Here is an 18756-nt window from a genome sequence, read left to right as displayed (position 1 = left end):
CCTTTACATTACATTTTTATGTTCGCCTCATGCCACCCCTCAATATGAATCTGGGCCGAAAGGCAAACTGGAATGTTTACATCTGGGCAGGTGGGTATTCCTGCTACCTGATGGTAGTTACTGCCTAACCACCTTGTTCAAGAGTTTAACGACTGTGTCTAGTTTCGCCGTAAGTAATTCCTAATGTAAAAGACCTCAGGTTTGTATAGTTAGGAAAAATACAATTTACTTTTAAAAATTGTGATTTTGGCCTGGCTTAAACTGAATAATGTTAATGTTATTATGTCCTTATTCAAAGAGGAAGCCGAATAGCTGTTGAAGATTCTGTGGTTACTAGTCAACAAGTATGAGGACTGTAATACAATTTAACCACTTTATTTTTATGTAGTTGAGTTCTTTTTGTTTTTGTATTTATTTAGTGCATTTTCATTTTTGGTAGATATTCTATGTATGAAAATGGAATGTTCGGTTGCATTTTTGTTCAAACAATTTTTCATCATGGTTGAAAAGTTGGAACATTTCTACTCTCATCATGAGAAAATAGGATTGATATGCAATTTCTCCATTTGTAGTGGTTTACATTGGAACATAATAGTCATTGAAACAAAGCTTACTGCACTTGATTTACAGTAGTACATTTAGATAGAAAATTTTGTTTGGAAACCTAGGCTGTACATATAATTTTCTTGTAAAAAGGAAAGAAATTGCACTATGTTAACTTTACAGAATCTGTTTCCCTTTTTTATCTTAATATCTAAGAATCCAGTTCCCTTTTCCTTAATCTATTCTTGGTTTGTGATTTAAAGAACTGAACCTAAGAAATAAGCTGTACATATTTACTGTGCCATTAATTCTCATGGTGTTTGCTTTTACAGTACCATAGCAGAGCTTTCAGTCTTCTGGAAGAAGTGAAGAGTGGCATCCCTATTTATAATACTTTAGATATTGGACCAGATAAGTTGAAAAAGACCCATATCTCACTGGGTACTAACCGTAGTTTGATTCCACATCTCTCAAATGTAAAGGTGTCTGTGAAAAATGCTCCTATCAAATCAGAGGTCAGTCAGTCAGTTTAAGTAAACATTTTTATTGTATTGTCTCCTCTACAACAGTTTTTCCTTTTGTCAGTTGTGCTTTTTTTCTTGCAATTAAAAACCTATTTTCACTTTGCCATATGAGTTCATGTAAAAGCTTCATGTGTTCATAAATGTTACAAATGTTACAAACCTGTTAGAGATTATTTATTAATGTTGTTACACCTTATCAAAGGCAGTAAGTCATGAGACAAATTATTTATTGAAACAAGTAAAGTGTACAGTTATAGTTTGAAGGTGGGTAGACATCATGTAGTAGAGGTACTCCTTGCTTAATACAAAAATAAATTTTCTTAACCCTTAAACGCCGAGCCTCTATTTACAAAAACGTCTCCCGTATGCCGGCGGCGTTCGGGAGTTAGCGCCAAAGCGGAAAAAAAGTTTTTTTCAAAAAATCACAGCACGCTTAGTTTTTAAGATTAAGAGTTCATTTTTGGCTCATTTTTTTTGTCATTGCCTGAAGTTTAGTATGCAACTGTCAGAAATGAAAAAAATATCATTATCATATATAAATATTGAAATGTATGACAGCGCAAAAAACATTTTTTATATATAATTTTATACAAATCGCGCTGTGAGCAAAACGGTTAAAGCTAACGGGTTATTTTTGTTTCTTTGTATTGTACACTAAAATGCGATGATTTTGGTATATAACAAATTGTAAAACAATCAAAGCAACACAGAGAAAATATTATCACAAAATGATGCATGAATTCGTAAAGCGCAGATGTAAAAAAAGTTTTTTTCAAAAATTCACCATAAATCGAAATATTGTGCTAGAGACTTCCCGTTTGTTGAAAAATGAAGCTAATTGATTGAATATTACTAGACTGTAAGTGTTTTAGCTTACAATTGCAGTTTTCGACCATTTCGGTTGAGTTAAAGTTGACAGAAAGTCGAATTTTTTCTATTTATCGTGATTTATGTGAAAATATTTCTAAACTGATAAAAGATACAACCATGAGTTATTTTCTGTTGTATTGTACATGAAATTGCGCACATTTTCATATATAAAAGTTTATGTAACGACTAATATAAAACGGTGCAAACATTACGACAACGTGACGAAAGAATTTCTGAGATGTTCGGCCGAGTTACCGCACGGACGTAAGGAAAGTTTTTTTCAAAAATTCACCATAAATCGAAATATTGTGCTAGAGACTTCCAATGTATTGCAAAATGAAGGTAAATGATTGAATATTACTAGAATGTAAGAGTTTTAGCTTACAATTGCGTTTTTCGACCATTTCGGTTGAGTTAAAGTTGACCGAAGGTTGAAATTTTGGGAGTTATTGTGATTTATGTGAAAATATTTCAAAACTGATAGAAGCTACAACCATGAGCTATTTTCTGTTGTATTCCACATGAAATTGCGCACATTTTCATATATAAAAGTTTATGTAATGACTAATGTAAAACGATGCAAACATTACGACAACGTGATTTAAAGAATTTCTGAGATGTTCGGCCGAAGTTACAGACGCAGACGTAAGGAAAAAGTTTTTTTTTTTTTTTTTTTTTTTTTGAAATTCACCATAAATCGAAATATTGTGCTAGAGACTTCCAGTTTATTGCAAAATGAAGGTACATGATTGAATATTACTAGAATGTAAGAGTTTTAGCTTATAATTGCGTTTTGTGACCATTTCGGTCGAAAGTTAAAGTTGACCAAGGTTGAAATTTTGGCAGTTATCGTGATTTATATGAAAATATTTCAAAACTGATAAAAGCTACAACCATGAGTTATTTTCTGTTGTATTCTACATGAAGTTGCGCATTTTTCCACATATAAAACTTTATGTAACGACTAATATAAAACGGTGCAAACATTACGACAACGTGATGTAAAGAATTTCTGGCGGACGTAAGGAAAAAGTTTTTTTCAAAAATTCACCATAAATCGAAATATTGTGCTAGAGACTTCCAATTTGTTGCAAAATGAAGGTAAATGATTGAATATAACTTGATCGTAAGAGTTTTAGCTTAAAATTGCGTTTCTGACCATTTCGGTCGAGTCAAAGTTGACCGAAGGTTGAAATTTTGGCAGTTATCGTGGTTTATATGAAAATATTTGCAAACTGATAAAAGCTACAACCATGGGTTGTATTTTGCTGTATTTTACATGAAATTGCGCACATTTTCATATATAAAACTTTATGTAACGGCTAATATAAAACAGTGCAAAATTACTACAAAATGACGAAAGAATTTCTGAAATTTTCGGCCGAAAGTTATACTGAGAGGCGTAAGGAAAAGGTTTTTTTCAAAAATTCACCATAAATCGAAATATTGTGCTAGAGACTTCCAATTTGTTGCAAAATGAAGGTACATGATTGAATATTACTAGAATGTAAGAGTTTTAGCTTACAATTGCGTTTTTCGACCATTTTGGTCGAGTCAAAGTTGACCGAAGGTTGAAATTTTTTGTAGTCGACGTACGGTACGTCCACTTGGCACCCAACAGACAATTTTAGTCGACGTATGATACGTCCAGTAGGCGTTTAAGGGTTAATAAAATTTATTACTTCAATACATACCAACTATTAAAACTCATGCCTGCATGTGTTCAGCAAACAGGAAAATGAAGATAGTTGGCTGAGATCATGTATGACAGTTGCTTTCTAGTTCACTTACCCCACACCAGCTGAGACCAGAATGTTTACGTTATATCCAGAAAAACATTTAAGAAAACCCACTCAGTGTGGAGGCTGGGAGTGATGTTGCTTAAAAGCTGGTAAGTATTGCAGTAAATAAATTTTATTATAACAATTTATAAGAGTTGCAATGAATCACCAACTATTAAGATGGCTGAATACCACATTGTAAATGAGGTGGGATAGTGCAGCTGTCAAAAAAAATACCCCAAGCAAGGTACTCTAGGAGTTTGTAACAAAAACATTCCTTACCTTCTGTGTTATCCTTCTCGGTGAGTACAGTCATACCCCGAACTTACGCGAGGTTAGGTTCCAGAACCCCTCGGGCAAGGTGAATTTTCGCATAAGTTTAGCATGGTCTCTAAAAATGCTAATAAGTGCTTATTTCTAAAGTTTAAACACCAAATATGACCCTAATCATGCTCCCAAATTATTAAGGTAACTTTTAAATGAAATTAAAGTTACTGTATTTTCATTTAAAAATTAGCTTAATACATTACTGTTGAAAAAAGAAATAAATGGTTGACATAAAAATAGAGAGTTGGAAGAGAATTTCTGTCTCTCTCCCCTTCTGACCGATCTATTTTTAGAAGTCTTCTCAACCTCTTTTTAATAACTTCTTTATTCTACATCTCTTTCTCTTTGTTTTGAAATGCTTTTTCGAGAACAAACAGTGTTTTTTATTTTGACTAATACAACTCTTAGTTATTATGTCTCTAAGTTTTAGAACGTATTTGCCACATAGCGCATTTACACTTCATACATGGTACAGGTAAAATTAGATAAATTTAAACTATCTACTGTACAGGTAAAGATTTACAGAAAAATAATAAGTTGTAAAAATGTGTGAGCACTAACTACGAACGAGAGAGAGATAAGGGTTGTCCTTACTTAAGAGATTGAAATTATTTATCAATTATTACGGAGACTGAGAGAATAACACATGAGAGAGAGAGAGAGAGAGAGATATTGTCCTTACTTGAAATATCAAGTTAAATTATTTATGAATTATATTTTGGAGACAGAGAGAATAACATGAGAGAGAGAGAGAAGTTATTCTTACATTAGATATCAAAAGATGGAAATTCAGTATTGAACTAACTTAAATGAAATTAAAGTTACTGTAATTTCATTTAAAAGTTAGCTTAATACATTACCCTTAAAAAATGAACTAAATGGTTAACGTAAGAATATAGGAGAGTGTGAAGATTAATATACTATTTCTCTCTCCCCCCATTCCACAAATCTGTTTTTAGAAGTCTTCTCAACCTCGTTTTTAAAAACTTTATTCTGTCTCTTTCTCTTTGTTCTGAATTGTTTAGAATGGCACACTTACAGTTTGTAAATGGTAAAGGTAAAATTAGATCAATTTAAAATTATCTACTGTACAGTTAAAGATATACAGAAAAACAGTAATACGTAGATTGCGCTAACTACGAACGAGAGAGAGAGAGAGAGAGAGAGATAACAGTTGTCCTTACTTAAGAGAGTGAAATTTTTTATGAATTATTACGAACAGAGAGAGAGAGAGAGAGAATAACAAGAAACCTTTGACCACTAATCAGCAACACTACCTCTTCTTGCCATGTAAAGTGACATGTCAGACAGCTTTTTGCCTTCAAGCTTCTTGCAGAAGATGAGGAGAAAAATATTTGTTTGTTTAAAATACGTATCACATACAAATTTTGTAATTACAGTTATATTATTATTATTATTATTTATTATTTAATCTTATTAATATTTGAAAATTAGTACTTATTATTGGGTAAAAAAATTTATTTGTTATACAAGTTAAGTATACCTTAGTTTAACCAGACCACTGAGCTGATTAACAGCTCTCTTAGGGCTGGCCCGACAGATTAGATTTATTTTACTAGGCTAAGAACCAAATAGTTACCTAGTAACGGGACCTACAACTTATTGTGGAATCCAAACCACATTATACCGAGAAATGAATTTCTATCACCAGAAATAAACTCCTCTAATTCTTCATTGGCTGGCTGGAGACTTGAACTCGGGCCCAGCAGAGTGCTAGCCGGGAACTCTGCCGACTTGTCCAACGAAGAACTTATTTGTCAAAACAAAGAAACATACATGTACCATAAAAATTCTCTCATCTCAGTGAAAGAGAGAGAGAGGGAAATTATTACTTTTATTATGTAATGTTACTTAATTTACACAATAAAGCTTGAAAACTTATAAATTACATAAAAAATTAAAGCTAAACACTTTTGCAGGGTTTCTCAGTATTCGCAAATGTTTGCGTGTCTGTGAAAAACTCTTGTGTGATAATTAGTTAGGTTCTAATGAAAAGTTATTATGTCTGTGAATTTGCACAGCTCGAATCGCACAAGTTCGGGGTATTACTGTACTGGTGCCAGACTGGTAGATCCACATAAGGTTGTAAGGCCCTCAGGAATGACTGCAGGAGGGAATCTTATTGGGGGGGGTTGCTACTTCCAGAGAAGTAGAGGAGATAAGGACCTTGTGCCTCAGTCTGACAAGGCCAAAATTCAACAAACTAAAACCACCACCTAATATGTAAAGGTAAGCTCCTTTACACAACAGTGTTCCTTCAAGCTGCCCACAACAATGACATTACATTCTTGGATATAGTCTTAGCTTCCTAAGGGCACAAAACAAAGTAGTAACAGTATTACATGAAGATTGAAGCCTGCCCATACATATATGTGCAATGCTTTGACTGAACAAAGAATTGCATCTTCTTTCTTCCTTGCTTACCAAAGACAATAAACATGACTGGGTAAAGCTTTCACCTTAAAATCTCTCTCTGCTCTGCAATGAGGTAGAAACGATAAAACTGCATCTCTGCTCTTAAAACCTACCTCTCAAGAGAATGCTTGCAGCTCACTAACCCATTTAGTTGTTGCTAAAGCAACTAGAAAAAGTGTCTTCATAGTTAAAAATTTAGGAGGAACTGACTGCAAGGGTTCAGAAGGTTTCTTCTCAAGATATTTAAGGATTACATCTAAGTTCCAAGAAAGGAAATGCTTAGGAGTTGAAGGAACTTCAATTTCAAATGATCTAGTAGTTTCTTTTAGGTCCAGATCATGAGAAATATGCAGGTTAACATGTCTAAGAACAGAAGACAACATTGACTTATAACCTTTATTGCTAGTACTGACAGGCCTTTTGTATACCTCAATAATGGGAAAAATTTAATTAAATTGTCTGCAGAGGCATGAGTGCAAGAAACTCCCCTGCAAAGGCACTACTTGTGGTAAGCTGCCCACTGTTGCTAATAGAGACAGTTAGATTTTCTTCTCAACTTAAGTACTGAATGTCTAGAGACTCAAGAAATTTGTCTTGTATGAGATGGTTGATAGCATCCAGGCAGTTGCTGTAGCAGGTGGAGGCTTTTGGTGGAACCTCAGAGACAGAGGCTGCTTGAGCAGATCCTTCCAGAATGGGAGCAGTCTAAGAAAATCATTGGCTAATTGAAAGAGGTCAGGAAACCATTCCCTCTGAGGCCACCACAGAGCTGCAAGTCATTCTGGTGTTGTAAGATGTCCTCACATTGTTCAGAACTTTCCTGACCATTACAAAAGGAGGAAAGACATAAACATTCAAATTGGACTAATCTTGGAGCGTTGCGTCAGCTGCCCAAGCCTCAAGGTTTAGGAACAGGGCACATAGCTGGGAAGCTCTGCATTGAGAGTCATTGCAAACAGGTCCACTATCAGAGACCCCCCACAGTTTCCACAGGTCTTGACACTTGTAGTTGAAGAAACCACTGAGTTTTTCAAAATTAATCTCTTCTGCTCAGCTGATCTGCCAAGACATTGGCCTTCCCCAGAACGAGCTGTGGAACTAGGGCAATGTTCCTGGTTTTTGCCTACAAAAGAAGTTCTTTAGCTAACTGGAACATGAAATTCGACTTAATATCTCCCTGCTTCCGTCTTTACACTAGAGACATTGTGTTGTCCGAGAAGATCATGACAACTTTGTCCTTGACCAAAGATTCCAATGTCTGAAGGCTTAACTTGGATTGCTAGCAGCTCCAAGTTTTTAATGTAATGATTCCCCAGATTGGCACCCTGACCTCTTATGGAAGTGTCAGTAAACAGTGTGAGGACTGGGCTCCTCACTTGAAGACTTATCCCTGACAGAAACCTTGAGCGTTCGTTCCACTTCTGTAGGGTTTCTTGAAGGAACATTGTAACAGTGACGATAAGAGAGCATGGTTCAGAAGACCTTTCCTAAACTTGCCTCAGGTGAAATTGCACTGGTCTTACCCTCAGCCAGGCCAGATTACAAACTTCTTGAGGGAGGCCATGTGACCCAAGAAAGAGAGAGAGCCATTGTTTGGCTGCTAAGGGCTTTAAAGGTTGAAATCTTGCTAGTAGAGACAGAAAATTGTTAACCTGTTCCTTTGTAAAAGTCCAAAAAGTTTGAGAGTCGATCCTTATCCCCAGGTACATGATTGACTTCAAAGGAGATAGAACTGACTTCTGTGATTTACAAGAATGCTGAAGTCTCTTGTAATAAAAAGAGGATTGTCCTTTGCCTCTGGAGACCGGGCCAAGTCTAGGCAGTCATCTAGGTATAAGTGTGAATCTGGATGCCAAACAGATAACACCATCCCCTAATCTTAGAAAATCCTTCAGGTGAGAGGATTTCATTGAAGCACTCAAAGAAAATTCAGTGAAAGACAACACCCCCACAAGGTGGAACAGACCACAGAAGGGATTCTGCTTCAGAAGGCCAAACAACCTTCCCTGTATCCAAACATCTATGTTTCTTAGGGTCTAGAAGAGCAAAGAAGCTAGCATCCTTAACAGGAGAAGGACAAGTAGGAGGCATAGACCATGTGTAAAAAGATACCTTGTGAGGTTTCATAAAAGGAGAGAATATAAAATAAGCATTTCTAGAACTTCCTTGTATGCTAGAGAATGAGCGACTACCTCATTCTAGCTATAACCAAATATGTAAAGGGTAATTTCATATCCACTGCTGTAGGAGCAGCTCCTTTGGTAAAAAAACAGAGGAAATAATGAATTTTCTTTGGGTAAAAGCTTTTGAAAAGCTGAAGGAATGCCAGAATCAGTATTGTCATTATTAAGACCTCCAGGTGTATCTGTGGCAGCAGAAAATGGCACATCTGGTGGTAAAACTGGTGGTAAATCAGCTGCTAAGTCATCCAAACTAGAAGAGACAGGCGGTGCAAAACAAGTGATAAGGCAAGGGAGACACCCCCAGGCAGGAGTAAACAAGACAACTGTGTCATGGCAGAAAGGTGAATGGCTGACCTAGACATGATTAGGGTTAGCCAGTCAGTGACAGTAGTCAGCAACTCAGCAGACACAACAGACAACTGAGCTCTTGTAAGCTCGCCCACTTCTTCTAACTAGCAGAAAATGGCACATCTGGTGGTAAAACTGGTGGTAAATCAGCTGCTAAGTCATCCAAACTAGAAGAGACAGGCAGTGCAAAACAAGTGATAAGGCAAGGGAGACACCCCAGGCAGGAGTAAACAAGACAACTGTGTCATGGCAGAAAGGTGAATGGCTGACCTAGACATGATTAGGGTTAGCCAGTCAGTGACAGTAGTCAGCAACTCAGCAGACACAACAGACAACTGAGCTCTTGTAAGCTCGCCCACTTCTTCTAACTAGCAAGGTAACTGTCACTGACTGGCTAACCCTAATCATGTCTAGGTCAGCCATTCACCTTTCTGCCATGACACAGTTGTCTTGTTTACTCCTGCCTGGGGGTGTCTCCCTTGCCTACCAGCAAGCAATGCTATCCTTTGTCTGAATGGAGACAGGAGGGCAGGAAATGTTCTCGGTGCAAGAAGAGCTACTGATGGATACAGAACTAGAAGTGTCGAATTGAAGTACAGACTGATATGACTGGAGCTGGAAGAGGAAAAGAATTGTCAGGAGTAGGTAAAGGATTTCTGGGTGAAGGTGACAGAGAAGGGAAAACAAAACTGATTCCTCAGAGAAATCAGAATCAGGAGACAGAATGGAAGGAGTAAGTACTGTACAGTAGAATACAGGCAGTCCCCGGTTAATGACGATCTGGTTTTATGGCACTTGTCTACCGACAAAAATTAGCTAAATTTCGTCACCAAAAATCGCCAATTTCAGCTTACCGGCACAGATAACTGGGGATTGGCACTGATACATACCTAACAGAGGTGCACATAACTGAAAATCGGCACTTTTTGGCGCCGATAAGCCCCGAAAATCGCTCATTTTCTGTTAGCAGCGTTTTTCGCTTATCATCACACCCTCGAAATGGAACTCCCGCCAATAACTGGGGACTGACTGTATTGGAGGTTACAAGTTAAGTCTTAACATCCAGTTGTTCATACGCAGAACAAACCTTCGGTCTTAACATTAGGATAAATCTTCTGGCGCAGCTGGAAACCAGTTTTAAAACAATAAAAAATCTTATATGCAAGGAATTTGTGGCATCTGGCATCTGATACGCAGATGAGATGGAAGCGGGTCAGAGACCCAGCTGGAACCTCGTGACTCATTCAGTCTTTCTTTAACCCCCTTGGAGCTGGACGTGCGCTTTTGCTCTCCTTTCCCCAAGCCGGTTTTTGTCCTAAGCCTGTGATACCTTCCTACTGGTTGTGTTGTGCTTTTGGGTGTCTGTGTGTGTTTCGTGGTATTATCATGCTTTCCAGTAACCAATCTAAGAGCGTCAACACGCATCCCGGTGTGCGAGGGTTCCCATGTTCCTGCTTCCTGGCTTCTTTAGAGATAGACCCCCATTCTTGCAGTAGGTGCTGTTCTGAACTTCTGATTTTTGTAATATCACCAGTCAGTACCCAGAGTGTCTTTCCTGGCCTGTTGTGCAGTGGAAGAAGTTCTACAAGAAGAGGGAACACAAAAGGAAGTTGTAGCTTCCATCTTGGGAAGGATTTCCTCCTCCTCAAGTTGACACTTCTGCTCCCCTTCTTCCAGGCTTATTCCATCTGCTTCGTCATCCACTGATGCCTTTTCTCCTTTCTTTTCTCCATCGATTTGTCTTTGGAAACATTGGGAGTTGGTCAAGGTGATTTTATGTATCATGCTGCCCCATCTCTCTCGGGAGGGGATATTTCCCCTTCAGGAAGAGAGAAGGCAGCGCCATCTTGTTCCTTTGTTTCAGATTCTGATGCGCAAAAGATGTTGTCTATTTGGGCCTCCTTAGGCCTAGCCAGTGTTCCCTCTCTGGATGGCCTGTTGTCACATTTCGTCTTCACGCCTACCAGTGTCGGCTCCCCTGGAAGTTCCCCCCCTCCCGGCCTCCACTTCTTTGGTTCTCGTGTGATGCCACCTAGCGGGACGCCTTCGTTAGTAACTATGCATCATCCTGGGTTGTCTTTACTTGCAGCAATTCCATTGGCCTGGGTTGGACTCCTGCTTCCGTGATGTCACTCCCTGCGTTGCCTCTCCCCATGCGACAGTATCCGTGATTTCATTTCCTCCGACTGCTCCCTTGATGTCACAACCGACTGCTGCCATGAAGTCATCTGCTGCAGTTGGCGATCCTTCGGAGGCATTTGTTCAGATTGTGGTGGACAGACTGGACTCTGTCTTTCGAGAAAGGTATGGCAGTCCTTCTGTCAAGAAAAGGCATAGGCTTCCGCCTTCTTGTTCTTCATCCTCATTGTCATCTTCGTCTCCCCCTACTCGTGCTCGAGTTAGGCGCTGGAGGATTGAAGACGTTGCCGCTTCACCGTTGGAGAAGCCCAGGACTGTTTCATTTCATGAACTTCTTCCCACAGACATGTGTCTCCAATTCACGTACGCTGACATAGTTGCGTCCGTGTTCCTGTGGATGGTGTTCATCGCTCTGCAAACCCTCAGAAGTCGGCTTCAGTCATTCATTCTTCTCCTCATTTTGAGCAAGATCAGCGGAAAGATGAAAAGGCTCCGATTTAGAAGTCGAAAGTGGTGGACCCCCCCCCCTTTAGAAGTCCAGTTGTTTTGAGGCCTACAAGATGTTCTCCTTCGAGGATTAGGGTTTCCTCTCCTGATTGTGTTATCTGCAGACATGTTCTTAGCCACGTCCCTGGATCTGATAGTGACCGTGGTTCTCCGGCTCCTAAGAGGTTGAAATGTTCCGTGTCTCGTTCACCTAGAACCCACGTACGTCGTTCGTCTTCCCAAGTCCGTGGACATGACTTCCCTAGGTCTCATGCTTCGGTTCCTCGCTCTCCTGTGAGGGATAGCGTATGTCGTTTGTCTGCGTACATAACTCTTCTGACCCAAGAGCTGATGCATGGCTATGTTCCTATGTTTGTGGATGTGAGTTGTCGTTAACAAGGGATAGCCAACGTCCGTCAAGTGATCGGGATCCCTCTCTTCCATCTACTTCAGGGCTTCGCCTCCTGCTCATGAAGCAGAGGACGGGGAGAGTCAAAAGTTTCTTGCTTCCTACGGGGAGGTTATTGATCTCATTCGTGAGTTCAACAATCTCTCTGAGAGGTCTGAGGATCCTTCTTCAATGACTCCTACGGGCATAGAAACTTTACTTGGGCCAAAGAAGGATGTATGAACTCCTTTTTGAGTTACCTTGGACAAGTTTCCACCCTAGGGCTGTTGTCTACTTGATGTTTGAATGTCCGTGACATTTGTCACCTTTCCACGCTCTTCCAAAATACCCTCTGATCTTCATTCAGGTTTTCTCAGCCGTGTCCTGTTGCACGTCCGAGTCCGTGAAATCACATGTACATGCAGTTGGTTCATCCCAGTTGGTCGTCTCATACGTTCGGACATGACAACACGAACGTACGGCTGTCACTCAGGGGGTGTGTGGAAGTCGTCTCAAAATAGTGTGCCTGGGAACGGACCATCGACCTCGCTCAAGTGGAAGGTTGAGAAGATAATGGGATGGCCTAAGGCCATGCCGCGTTGAAGTACCTTTTCCGTCCTGTTCACTGCCTCGTTCATTCTAATCAAGCAAAGAGCGCTCATAAAACTTGAGTGGACATCTAGAATGGTGCTGAATCACATCCACAACCATCTAAATCTCGTCCGAATCACTACTGAGGCTGTGCAAGTCATGACCGCAGCCGTCAGCGACAACCATGTACAAGTCATCAACAGCATGACTGTACAGTGTCTTTTGATCATGTAGGTAACAGCCAACGTTCAAAGGCTGATGCGTGTCCATTTTCCCTCGTCCGTGGTCATGACTTTATCAAGTCCGTATGAGGATATGACTTGACACGTTTGCGGACATAACTCTTCATGATTCTGAGGACGTGACTCGTCAAGAGTGGAGAATAATGGGAGCTCTTTGTATGAGGAGAGGCCTTCTGTTTCCAATCAGGACCTGTCTCTCTCTCTCTTCCTTTTCCTTATGGTGTTTTCTTTCACTGTAGGAAAGGGAGGATTTGAAGAATAAGGTTTTCTTTCTTCTTATGAAGTAATTATTGATCTCGTTTGTGAGTTCAGTAATTTTCATATAATAATTCTGAATATTAAATTCCCACTTGTGATCGCTCCTACTGCTGTTGAAGCTCTTCTAAGCTCAAGAAAGGATTCGAAAACGCCTCTGGATTTTCTTGACTAAGGATAGATGAGGAAATATCTCCTGTTCCTCAAGAACTTGGTGGGATTAGGTTTTGGTGGCTTACTTAGCCTAGCCTAAGTAATTGAGTTCTGAGCCTGGATTTTATTGGCTAAGAACAGATGAGGAAATATCTACTGTTCCTCAAGAACTTGGTAGGATTAGGTTGGGTGGCTTAGTAGTTGAGTTCTTAGCCTAGCCTACCTAGTTCGAACCTGTTTTTATCAACCTGCTCTTCAATATCCCGGAGCCTGTTCTTTGGGATAGTGATTTCTACAAGAAGATTTCCTGTTCTTCAAGAGTTTGGGATTGGGTTAGGTTAGGTTGGGTACAATTCCCATCTTAGCTTACCCTTATCTATCCCAGTCTAATCAGACTGTTCTGCGTCCCAATATCCTAGTTCTTTTCAAGTCTTTAAGCTTTACGTAACATTGTTCAGGAACGGCACTGTGGTGGTTCCTTAGTCAAGAAAAAGGTGGGGGCAACTCCTCTTTTGAGTTGCATACTGGGCTTATGTCGTCAGAGGGGATCTCCTCATAGGGTGTCTCCTCCATTGACGGTGCACATTCTACTGACAGTACTAGGACATCTCCTCTGTCAACGGTGTGAAGTCCGTTGGCAGTGCACAAGTTGACAGTAGAGTATTTAGCACATATCTGCATAGATCATCTTATCATAGGACACCCATTGGGATTATCGTATCATCTCCTCTGTATACAATGCTGATGATGGGGTTGCAGTGACATGCTCAACATAGACGTCAATCAGACACACTTCTGGATGAGGGATGTATGTCAGACAAGTTCTTCACTGGAGTCTAATGCCCATGTACGGGTACAAAGTTTATCTACTAGTATTTCTGCTTTGGTAAGAGTTGTCTGCTCCTGTGATGTCACGGATGGGGTTGTGATGTCGTGGCTAGTTGTCTTGACATCATCAACCGATTCTTCCGACTTAGTTTTGATCGGTCGACTCAGCCTTTCAAGAGAAGTACGGCCTGTTTTCCGCTATCTCAGATGTTGGGGGGATGTTGGGAATTCTCTGTTTCTTCACACGTACATGTACTGTGGTGAGACTCTCCAATTGCAGTAGAGGTCAAAGAAGAGAATCCTTTCGCCATCATCATCTTCGCCTTCTATCGGTGCTCTCCCTGGTCTATGGACTGGGTTTCTTCATAGTGTGAGTCTCTCTGCGAGACCCTGCTACACAGAGCTCCAAGTGCACGGTTTCCTTGTATGCGGCAAGTTAAAGAGGTAACCTGTGTCTCTGATACTAGTTCCAGGAATGTTACCTGAACTAGTATCTCCTCTGCCTGTGTTTCTACAGACACTCGGGTAGAGGGAGCAACCGATGTTCGTCCTGTACGTAACTCGGTAGCTCTTTCTGAGTTCTTTGGTTTCTTTGGAAATCCAAGACTCAGTGGATGCTTGTCTCAAGTGTTTGGCTTTGACCAGGGCTACTTTAGGATTAGTTCTCCATCTGAAAGATGTGGACATCTCTTCATCCTGGGAAATCTCTATGTTGTTTAAGAGCTTTGAGCAGTATTGTTCTAGGGAACTCAAGCCTCCCACATGGGACCCAACCCTGGTACTGAGTAGTCTCACTCGAGCTCCATTTGAGTCACTACATCAATCGTTAGACAAGGATCTGACTTTGAAAATGTTTTTCTCCTGGCCTTGGCTTCCTCGAAGAGAGTTGGTGAGCTCCATGGTCTAGATTATGACGTTAAACACACCAGGGATTGGGGGTCTGTGGCTCTCAAATTTGCCCTGGAATTTGTGGCTAAGACTCAAAATCCCTTGGTTCACAGTGACAGATTTGCCTCAATTTCCATTCCTTCCCTTAGGGATTTTGTTAACAGCAATCCTCAAGAGTTACTGCTTTGCCCTGTCAGAGCACTGTGTTGCTATCTGAAAAGGACTCGTCACCTAAGACCTAGGCGTAGACTTTTTGTTAGCACAAGCTGAGCCAAGAAATAAGTGTCCAAGAATACTGTTTCGTTTTGGCTGCGTGAGGTGTTAGGCGAGTCTGTGACTCATTGTAAAGTTCTGTCGCCAATACTGTGCATGCTAAGGCACATGACATCAGAGGAATAGGTTCCTCTTTGGCAATTAAGAACTTGTCTGTTCATAGGATTTTGAATGCTGGTTCTTGGCTTTGTCAGACCAGATTCACTTCCTTCTACCTGAAGGACATTGCCCACAGGTCCTTGGACATTTTTTCCTTGGGTCCAGTGGTGGCTGCTCAACAAGTGTAGCTCATCTAGTGCCCATGGATGATAGTGTGGAAGAGAGAATGAGTGAGATGACTGGTGTCTTTTCTTTCCATTTTTCCTTTCTTCTCTACCAACGGGCAGCTTTGAAGAATAAGACACATCATTTGCTGGAACTGGCTTGATGCAGGTGAGTGTTGCAGCCATACTGTTACAGCATTTTTATGTTCCATTCAACATACAAATTTGCTTCTCAGTAGCCTGTACTTCTCTCTCTGGCAAGGGGAATGAGAAGTGGTGACAAACCCATTACCTTTGGCTGGCTGGTTTGTTGCTTGAACAGATATAATTCTCTTTGACTTCCATATATGCAATGAATCTAGCTTGCTGCATTGTATTTTAACCCGGTGGACTGGGTATTAGATACCCTCTTATCTTACAACTTAGAGGCTTAGGTCCTCTTCCTTAGAACTCTAATTTCTAGGAAGATTGATCAGGTGTGCCGAACCTCCAGTTGGTTCAGGATTTTCATACCTCCCTCCAAGTGTGAGTCTATCCTAATGTTGAGACTGAAGGATTTTTATGCATATGAACAAATGACAAAATTTTTTATTAATTTTTATTTTTCATAGCTAACAAACCAGAAGTCTTAACATAGACTGCCCACCTCTTGCCACCCCTCTTATGCCTTATACTGGGTTGGAAGAAAGCCTGATTATGCCACAAGGTTCCAGCTGGGTCTCTGACCTGCTTCCACCTCATCTGCAGATCAGATGCCAGATGCCACAGATTCCTTGCATATATGATTTTTTTATTGTGTTTAAACCAGTTTCCAGCTGGCGCCAGAAGATTTATCCTAATGTTAAGACCTCAGGTTTGTTAGCTATGAAAAATACAAATTAATTAAAAATTTGTCATATTTGTAGATACAACTATAAGCGTAGACTTATCTTGATGTGTATCATTTACACTCTCACAAGATGGCAACAGAGAAGGTGAGAAATTAGATGAAATCCTTTGCCTTTACATCTACTGAAACAATCTTCAGGTGAGTGTTTAAAATGAATTATCGGTGGAGCATGAGAGGTACTGAAAGAGCACAGAACCTCTTCATGAGAAACCTCTTCGTTCTTTGGTAAGGGATCATTCCCATTATTACAGGGCTGTCCAGAAGAAGGGCTACAAACAGAAGAAGTCCCCAATGCTTTACATCTTGAAGGGAAGCACAAAACATTTGAATCAGTATGAGGAGATTTGTAGTCATTCTGATCTTTAATAAACAGAAATTTCATGTGATGAAGCAAAAACTAAACCCTTATCCTGCAATAAATCATCTATTGTAGATCTTGACTAGCTGAAGAGCAATAGAAAACAGAGCAGAAGTGACGGGTCATAAAATTTATGTGGAGGAGAAGGTGAAAAAAGTACCTTGGACTCCCTACATTTGCGATACTTAAGCACACATGACCTCTTATCCAAGATATGTACAGTATTTATTACACTTGTCATCTACATTGCAAGTCATTCCATGTCATTCCAAACAAAATGACTTAAAGAACAAATCCTTTAAGACAATTGTCTGCTGAACATACCTTACAGACCTATCTAATAATGCTAGTGGTAGTCATCTTTACCATGAAAAACAACAAAAAATAAACTTCTGAAAATCATGCTTGCATTTACAATGATGGCAAAAGTTTTTCTGAATACATTTGCACCCTACTTACAAATGTTCAAGAGATGCAAACAGACAGGGTTCCAAGTTAATATTGTGTTTGGAGTGCTCCCCTTTGCTACCCATAAGTTCAGATTTTGCAATGAGCACTTATTCTAGCTATCATAAATACACCTGTACCATATGACTTTCTGAAACCTAATTTTTAACCTGCACATGAGAGAGAGAGAGATAGAGAAAAAAAAACTATTGACTTTGGTCTGTTCTTCGTGCTTGTGTGCACACATCCAATAATGATTTGGTGAGTAGTCATATTTCATTTTTTATTAGAATTCTCCTTGTTGCTACAGAGGTTGGCTGTCTGCATTTCATTGTTTTGGCTGCTTGCTGCTTTTGTGGTATTTTACATTTGTTTTCCCAAGGATATCTTCCACAGGAAGCAAGACTAAGAGCATCAGGTTATGCAGAAATGATTACTGTGATAGCAGGATGCTTAATTTTGAATTAGATAGACACGCTGTTTGTGCTGGCTGTTAGAGTATAGAGTGTGATCTTAAGAATAGGTGCGAAGAATGCGGGGATTGGTCAAAGGACTTTATGCGTAAGTTTCTTAGACATAAAAAGAGAAGGGGAGCAGGTAAATTAAGAAAGCAAATAGTTAGTCCAGGGTATAAATCTGCATTTTCTCCTATTTCTCATGAACTTTCGACTTCAGTTGTCTCTACTCAGTCTCCGGCCTTTTCCTCTACTATTCCTTTAGCTGGACCTAGACCGGAGACTTTGTCTTTAGCTCAGCCTACCGCACCCCTTTTGGTTCATGAAAAGCATATTGAGAAGTTAGAAGTGGATGTTAATATGATTTTAATAAGTCAGAGGTTTAATGGAATGTATGTTAGGGAACCATTCTGAGTTTCCCCAGAGTGTACAATCTTTTTTCACGCTCCCATTTGAGAGGTAAGGTGTCAGTGCCTCGTCTTTGTAGTCCAAACTCAGGACTGCCCTGCAATGCATGGAAGAGTCTGCTGCCAAGGAACTGGTTCAATTCTCAGTGTGATGTGGGTCTGTGCCCTCTGTCACCTTCCTTTTGTTTAACAAGTTCCAGTACCCAATTAGCAGCCACTGAAGGATCGTTGTTGGTAAGCACAAATCTTATCATTGTGACTTTACTTAACAATGGCAGGACTAATAGTATAGATAGATATAGACATTGTTATTAGATAGTAAGGTCTGTAGTGAGTTGTTTTAATTTTGATGTTATGTTAACTCAATCAATTGTTGAATCTCTTTTACATTGCATTCTGCTTTTCATTCAAAATCCTGTCTGTCATTTATCTTTCTCTTTGAAGTGCACTTTAATATATTTCATTTTCTTGTGTGATCAGTGAGTCCCTTCCTTATGCTTCTGCTTCCTTTTCTAGTTCTATCATTGTTATGGAATCTTCTTTTTATTCTAAGCAAGAAGCATTTCTAGTTATTTGACTGTCCAAGGCTTTACCTTTTGGGACGGGTGTTAGGTCTGCAAGACTGTTTCTTGTGAGGCTGGGGTGTCAAGGGTTGCTGGCACTTCCCTCCCCATTCTTCCCA

The 18756-nt window shown here is 39.9% G+C and overlaps 1 protein-coding gene across 1 annotated transcript in view; it reads left to right on the top strand.

Moving 5' to 3' along the window:
* The window catches only part of LOC136836290 (uncharacterized), a 484005-nt gene that overhangs the window by 448886 nt on the left and 16363 nt on the right, over positions 1-18756 (top strand). Inside the window, exon 6 of the mRNA XM_067100354.1 lies at positions 876-1058. Within this exon, the coding sequence (XP_066956455.1) occupies positions 876-1058 (183 nt within the window). The remainder of the gene's footprint in view (positions 1-875; positions 1059-18756) is intronic.

Source organism: Macrobrachium rosenbergii, chromosome 56 (assembly GCF_040412425.1).
Source record: "Macrobrachium rosenbergii isolate ZJJX-2024 chromosome 56, ASM4041242v1, whole genome shotgun sequence".
NCBI classification, from domain to species: domain Eukaryota; kingdom Metazoa; phylum Arthropoda; class Malacostraca; order Decapoda; family Palaemonidae; genus Macrobrachium; species Macrobrachium rosenbergii.
The sequence above is the reverse complement of the archived record's forward strand: the minus strand, read 5'-3'. Positions and strand labels throughout refer to the sequence as shown.